The 7,914-nt window shown below is 42.1% G+C and overlaps 1 protein-coding gene across 1 annotated transcript; it reads right to left on the bottom strand.

Moving 5' to 3' along the window:
* Positions 1-5,426: 5,426 nt before the first annotated feature.
* XCR1 (chemokine (C motif) receptor 1) lies at positions 5,427-6,434 on the bottom strand. Its single transcript, XM_009868925.1, has one exon. The coding sequence runs from the start codon at positions 6,432-6,434 to the stop codon at positions 5,427-5,429; it is 1,008 nt and encodes a 335-aa protein (XP_009867227.1).
* Positions 6,435-7,914: the final 1,480 nt, after the last annotated feature.

Below are 7,914 nucleotides of genomic sequence, written 5' to 3'. Positions count from 1 at the left end.
GGCCGCTGGAGGAGCCTCCCCACCCCCCGGGGCGGTGGCGGGGTGTGCCGCTGGGAGCAGAGGGACAGCCCTGGCAGCTGACGCCTGCAGCCGGGGGAGATTTTCGCTGGGGGCGCGAGGCGTTTCTGGTGCCTTCAGGCAAGGTCGCCTGTAAAAAAAGTGTAACTTTTTAATACTTTTTAACATAATACCTACTGTGGCTTTTAGGACAGTTCAGTATGTTTGGGCGGTTTTTGTGTTTTTGTCTTTGCACATCAGTTCATCAAGCTCTTTGCAAGGGACAGCTGAAGCAAACGTGAAAGCCAGGCCCGACAAACCCCACACAGAGCTTTCCTCTTGCTGTCCTTTTCATCAGTTGACGAAAGGAAAACCCTCTGCTTAGCCAAAGGACACAGGCAGGGATAAAAAAAGGCCACCTGTGCTAAGAGACTGGGAGAAAGCAAGTGTGAAACTGGAACAAGCCATCACTTCCAGGTATGTGGGGCACAGGGCTCTAAGGCTCCCACACCATTGCTGACTTCAACCAACGAGCTATTTCCACTCCTCCTTTTCCATGTGTTAACCCTCCTGTAACACATGATTCTCTGAAAGGGTATTTCTTTCACTGCATCTGAAATAGGCAACACTGGTTTTGTGCTTGAAGTGTACTGAAAACTAAGTTCCTTTATATTTCCCCACACACACACACACGTCATTTTGGCAAATAAGTGTTTTTAAATAGAGCTCGTAACAAAATGGTTTGTCATCAATTCTTACCACCATGCTTGTGACCGTATTAGCATTATAAACTTCATCTTAGATGCCCATAAGATCAAAACATCATATTTTCAAGTCCTCTGAGGAAATACGTGTGGTATGTAGTCACTGACATGTCTCCATCATCTTCATTTTTTCATCCTTAGCTTAAGGCTGACTAAGTGGCTTTAAGTTTTAGTGACCAATCTTCACTTCATGTATGGTTTTGAATAGCTCAACATCAACTTTAATGCCCTCAGAAGTGCAGGTTATAGAGCTAAGCATGGTTGTGGGCACACGACTCATGAAATTCAAGAGGATGTCTTACCTAGGTCAGAGGCAACCTTCAGGCTGAATTCTCTTGGCACGCATTGTTGCATCACGCGGTACAAGGCTGAAAACAAATGTTTGCTCCCCACTGATCCGTAGACAACTGGGCATCTTCCAAAAGTAACCTCAGGACCATCAGCTGCAAATAACAATAACTCAAATCCCGGATAACTTCACTGCAATGGAGATTATTTTTTGTAACATATTTTTAAAAAAGTCTTTGTACAGTTTTACTTCTCACTCAAAAATAATCAAGTGGAACAAATTGTTTCTCCTTTTTATTATGTACTGATTAGCTACTTTCAGAAATATTTAATTATTGCTTGTTTATACAGACATCAATTTCTTGGTACCTAGCTCAATCAACTACAACTATTAAATTGCTACTTAATATATATTAAGGATCACTGAAACTTGAACTTACTGAGCCTTGATCTACACAGACACTCGTCAGGTAGGGCTAAACAAAGTTTGTCCTGTCAGTGAGAAATCAGCACCAAACCCCCAAAAAACACTTTGCCTGGAGACTCGGCTAATGAGTGGCCAAAACTGCATTAACACAGCAGAAAATCTGTCTGAAAATCACACAGAGCAATATTCTTTGCATCCCATACCAACTTGAAGTGTAGGACAGCCCTGACCATCACACCATCCATACTCATTAAATATTTCCCCTACCTAAATTTACGGATTAAAACTCAATAAACTAACTGCTTGCTCAGGTTTATCAGAGCAATTTCCAACTCTTCTCCTGTGGTGATGACTCTCATGTCATCTCATGCTGACACTGCTTTGGTGCCTCATTGGCTAGAGCAGGTTTTACTAAACCCTCTTAAATAACTGGGATCTATTAAAAAAAAACAAACAGAAAAAATGTCTCCCACAGTTGTTTGATTCTGTGAGTATTTCACAGCGGTCTCTGAGTACGTATCCATAGGATGCCTTCATTCTACCTGTCTGACATTATCCTTACTTGTGCTACATGTTTTCTTGTATTTTTGTTTTAAAGGGTTAGTTGATGTTATATAACAGCCAGGGAGAGTTTTGCCTCCACCAGGCACCTGAGGTATTTTATGAGAAGCAAACTCCCTGCTTCCCTAGTCACCCTCTGCGGATTAACATTCCATTGTCGCTAGGCTGAACAACACGCTGCCAGTTGCTACCGGGGACTCTCTGTGGCTGCAGGGAGAGAGAGCTTTGGAAGCACTTTTTGCATTTGTTTGCATTCCGTTTTGAATACGTGGACAAATGATTGTCAGTAGGTATAAAGCTGGAAGCAGGCAACATGAAACAAACCAGCAAAGCTCTGGAAAAGCTCTAGAAGTAAATCTGGCATTTTAGACGAGGCGGCTGAGTGTGCTTGGAAGAATGTTCTGCCAGTATCGGGTCAGCTTCTGAGACTGAATTCCACCTGAGCACAGCAAGATTTTGAGCTGGTTCAACCAAATCAGCAGTGATTTGGAAGAGCCAGGACACAGACTCTGGACTGCAAAGTTTAAATGAACCAGAGTCACTGATACACACGTAGATGTATGGCAGACAAATACAGAGCACGCTAAGACTTAGGACATTAAGAGCTGGCTGAGATGGCTGCAAGGGTATTGCCACCAAGTAACAGAACTTGACCTCAGAAAGCAGCACGGTTTTGGGGGAATGACACAAGCTCAGAAATATTTTGAATTTGGCATCTCAGCAGTTCTGGAGAGAGTACGCCACTCCTTTCACTTTTGTCATTCTCAGTTCTTTGCTTCACTCCATCTGCGTAACCATAAGGAGAAGATAAGATTTTATTTATGATTTTAATAATATTGGCGGTATCTTCAAAATATTGAGTTGTAGATGGGCATATCCTGCCTCCCAATGAAAACACTTCTGGCAATAAGCAGTGCATGCTGTGCTTTGCCTAATGTGCTGCACCCATTCATGATTCTCATTCTTGCTCTGATTACCATCGGCGATTTTAAGATGCTTTCTTAAATTTGTTGATTTTAAGTTTGCTAGTTTTATTGAAGACAGTTTGCATTAGCAGTGGAAAGCATTCATTTGGTTACCTACCTCACCTCTTACCACCGAGGCCTTTCCCTATCAGCAGGTCACAGGCTGACAGAGGCTCCTTGGCCACACGAAAGGTGGGAGCTCTGACAGGCTGTGGTCACGAAGTGCAGTTTTGTGCTGACCTGCTGAAAAGACAGGTAGGGAGAAGGGCCCAACTCAGCTAAGCTGCTTGTGGTAGAAGCCGTTGTTCTCCATTCTTCTGCATGGAACTTAATATGAACTTAATCAGAGCAGTAAGAGCCTGTCCTTTTAACCACGACTTGCAATTAGGTTTACAGGTGCCATCCTGCATGGTACCACTGGTGCAACCACTCAGTCTGACACCGCTTCCCTCCCCTGAATTGACTGTGGTTTCCAAAAGCAATTAATTTCTCCTTTTTCACTTCACAAACCTCTTTCTCTCAGTTCTGCATTTATTCAGACCACATAACAGCTGAATGACTGAGCAAATTTAAAGATTACAGGTTCCCTTAAAAAAAGTGGATGAAAAACTGCCTGGACCACCAGGCTCAGAGGACAGACAAGAAGTCCCTTCCAAGCTAAATTAGTCTGTGAAACTTTACAATTACTTCTTCAATTGAAAACACTGAACTTGGAAAAGGTGGTTGTCAAAGAGAACAATACTCACAGCATAGCATTCCACTGAATTTCTGAATGTTTATTAGTACTACTTCATAATACCAGGAGAGGAAATCACCTCACGTTACAGACATTTGGTTACAGCAGGCGGCAGTACGACTGGGCAACATTAGGCATTCCCTTTACGCGCTCAGATATATCATAACAAAATATGCTGAAGCTACAAACAGATGCAAATAATTTGTGAAAAACTGGGCAGAGCAGGATGATTTCAATCTCTCGTGTGTTTGTTATACTACTTGACTTTTTGGGTTTAGATAAATATAAAATGTATTGATAGTAAAGATTTCAGGGGAGCACAGCTCTAGGACAGCAAGCTGAGTGACAGTTTGTTGAAATGATGTAAGTGCTTGAGACCTTCTCTTACTCATCATCACAGCATTTTCCTCTCGTAGAACTTTGCTGGTGTCCCTGAAGTGATCCTAGCTTCCCAGAACAGAAGAATTTGGACTCATTCTGGTTTCAGTAGGTCATCTCTTCATAACTGACGGTACTATGTCACAGCACAATACCAAGTCTCGTGTTATTAGAATAAATTGTTTTGCTGCAAAAATGTTCATTGCTGAATTGAATTCCATCCATTTGCTTTTAGTTGGGAAATCATGTTTTAATGGTCAAGTGAAAACACACCTGCATTTAACAAAACTAGCCCTCACAGCAACATTTCCAAAGCTACCTTCATGTAAATATTTGCACTTCACTTCCCACCTGCCCATGGAGACTAAATACATGCATGAAATGAAAGACGGCTCTGGCTTCTTTAAAAAGGGCTAAGCATTAATTTTACAAATAAAACAAGCTATTTCTCTCCTAATTCTAAAAAGCCATTGCCTGCACTATAACCTCTTCTAGGAAGTTTAATTCTTTGCAGCACCATGGCAAAGAGAAGAGAGGAAAGAGAGAGCTTTTAGAGACAAATCAAGGTATGCAGCCGACCCACTGCGACCGCCTGAGGGGATGTTGTGGCAGGAGTGGTGACAGGAGGAAAACTAATATCTTGGTGAAGCATGTGCTTAAAAGCTTGTGTCCCTTCTACAGTGCTCCAAACTTTCCATTTCAGACCCAAAAGCCTACTTTTACACTAAGCTAGTTTTATATATATTTATCTACCAACAGATAAAAGAACATTTGCACTGACAACTTTGGAGACTCTGAGGTCTTGTAGCTATTGTCAGGCCAGTTAATCCTGAGCGCCCCTAAAAGAGCGAACAAATGAGCTCAGCACCAATAAACACTGCAAAGCATTAAAAGCTACAGAAATACATATCTATCCATTGCTGTATGTAATCCAAGTATGTTAAGTCAGGCAGGAAAGCAACATGCCACTTCATTTATGTTAAAACCTGATGGTTTAGCTCCCAAAGGAAAAAGTTTGGTTGTGGTATTTTTTGCTTTTGAGGAGAAACTATGAATGAGAGAAAATCCATCTCATTGGGCAAAAAATCATAGAGATCTTACTTACAGGCTAAGGAAGTAATTTCTAAGCATTCTCAGCTTTCTCTCCCACTGCAAATATAATTTTATTATTTGCTATACACTGCATGTTTGCAAAGAGTAAATTTGTGTGTTGTCCTTCTCCAGGAAGCTCTTCTAAAAATTAGAGGTTAGCCATGGCTTTTCAAATTGGGGAGTTCATTCAGGGTTAGTGCTAGTAGTCAGGTCTTGCTTCAGTAGATGGACGCACCTTCATAGTGGAATTTGCCTTGAGAGCAGATCCTGGGGCTGGAGACTTCATCACTGCCATGGGGTAAACGCCAACGGCATAAACGGAACAAATGCCTCTTGAACTTGACTCCAACAAACACATAGAGCACAGGGTTGAGGCAGCAGTGAGAGAAAGCAATTTGCCGGCTTATGTGAAAGGCAAGGTTGGAGTCTTTTGCATACTGACAAGTAGGTGGTGGAAAAGTAATCAGAAAGCTGAGGATGTTGTAAGGTGCCCAGCTCAGGAAAAAAGCCACCACGATAATAAGGATGAGTTTCACAGTTCTGTGCTTTCTGCGAGATTTTGCTCCAAGCAGGATTATCAGGATCTTGAAGTAACAGAATATGATGACCCCAAAGGAAAACAGGAAGAGTACATTTCTCTGATAAATGTCCACCTTTTTCCATTTCCAGTCAGCATAATCACAGGTCTTTTTACCTTCCAAGTTTTCCTGCACTGCAGTGTGAAGCATCTCAGGAACCACAATTAATATGCTGCCAGTCCAAACAACCAAGCTCACCAGAAAACCACAGCACTGTGTCTGGGATCTCAAAGTTGAAAGAGGGTTCGCCACGGACAAGTACCGCAGGATAGTCATGAGAGTCAGGAAGAAAACACCGCTGTAGTAGCCGGTGGAGAAAACAGCATTCATTGCTTTGCAAAGGAACTCACCAAAAATCCACCCGAAGGACTGGTCCACGGCCCAGAAGGGCAGCATGCTGGAGAAGACTAAATCAGAGAGACAGAGATTCATGATGAAAACGTTGGTTAAAGACGTCAGGTTTTCATATTTGAATAGGATCCATAACACTAGAGTGTTTCCTAACAGGCTGAGGAAAAATACCAGAGTGTAGAGGACAGTAGTGAGATGGGTGTTAAATACAAAATAGTCACCCATTTCACATACATTGCTTTCATTCAAGTATGTGTACGAGTAGTTCTCGTCCAAATCGAATGCATAGTCATCCATTTGTGCAAACCTCACACGGTTCTCCAGCCGCTGCTTTGTTGTAAGGTGCCCAGAACCGCAATGATTGAACAAAAATGTTCATGAAAATCAATCTAATAATTAAACTCCTGCTGTAGAGGCTTCTGCTTTAAGAGGCAAAAAGAAGCAGTGAAACTACCTTGTTTGTCCTGGTTTTGGGAGAGAAAGGAGTCACTTCCTCTTACAACTAGAGCACAAACAGGTTGATACTAAAGATTTATCCTTATGGCAATGTCAATATCTTAAATCTTAACAAATCAGAAACTAAGACATTTCTAAGCCAACAACTGCTAATTATTAAGCTTCTACTACATGAAAGTTGTGGGTGCATTGTTTTTTAATGTAAGTATCCCAGGTGGCAAGACTTTCAAATCTATATTTTATGTTTTCTGGAATGGTATTAAATTCCTACCCAGTTCACCATATATATGGTTCTTTGTCGCTGAGCACTGCAGAAACTTAAGAAGCTGAGCAGTACTAGTACCAACAAGTGTCACAAGTGTAAGCACCAAGAATGGGAAAAGCCACATTTCTAATGGATTTTCATCTTGAAGTTGGCTGATATCTAAAACTCTCCAAGCTGTGGAAGAAGCATCAGCATGTTGGGCGCTCCATGCATCTCCATGGCCTGCTGATTGTCAAGAATAGGACAGGAACAGAACTAACACCTCTGAGGGCTGCTGCCCTCTGCCTCTCTGAAGGTAGGAATTTAATCCCAACTGGATGGTTGGATGAAATCAGCCATCAACATCCAAAGTTACTGCGACTTGGAAGACGGCGTACAATCAGCTGAACACGTAAGTGTGGCAAGATCACAGAAGCCTTATTTCTTTATGAAATTCAGCTAAAAATTAGTCTATACTGTGCTGCCATCTTCAGGCACGCAGGTCGAGTCCCTGCCAAGGCTGCCATCTGCCCTGGTTCTACCTAACAGTACAGATGACACTTAAGCAATACATGGGTCAGGTTGAGGTCTTGACCATCATCGTGTCCTGTTTCAGCTCAGGTTGGGGGCGTGACTCCACCCTAGCAGCTGTCCTAAGGGTGAAGAGGAGCCTCTTTGCAAAGAATAAAGGTTCTCCATAGATGAGAAGACAGTGCTGACCACTGTCTTGCATTCTGAGACTGAGATTATGTTTGTCCCAGCTGGGAAGCCCTCAGTGAGGTCAGCAATGGAAAGGAGGGCCTTGTGATAACCTAAGGCAGTCGTTTGATTTTTCCTTCTTGCTTCAGATTCGGTAAAAAAATTCCCGAGATCAGAATCAGTATTTTTGCTCTATTGTATTTTATCTCCCCCACTTCTACTCTGTAATTAAGAAACACTGTGCATGGATTTTCAGTTAAGACATATGCAAAAGAGAAAAAAACTTATGGGATTGAGTCAACAGGCTAAGAACATGTTAGTGTCACACATGAAATACAAACCATGCAACCATTTTCAGTATATATAATGGTGCAAGTG

This window comes from Apaloderma vittatum, unplaced genomic scaffold, assembly GCF_000703405.1.
Source record: "Apaloderma vittatum isolate BGI_N311 unplaced genomic scaffold, ASM70340v1 scaffold30624, whole genome shotgun sequence".
Lineage (NCBI taxonomy): Eukaryota > Metazoa > Chordata > Aves > Trogoniformes > Trogonidae > Apaloderma > Apaloderma vittatum.
Note: the sequence above shows the minus strand (reverse complement) of the source record. Positions and strands in the feature narration are given on the sequence as shown.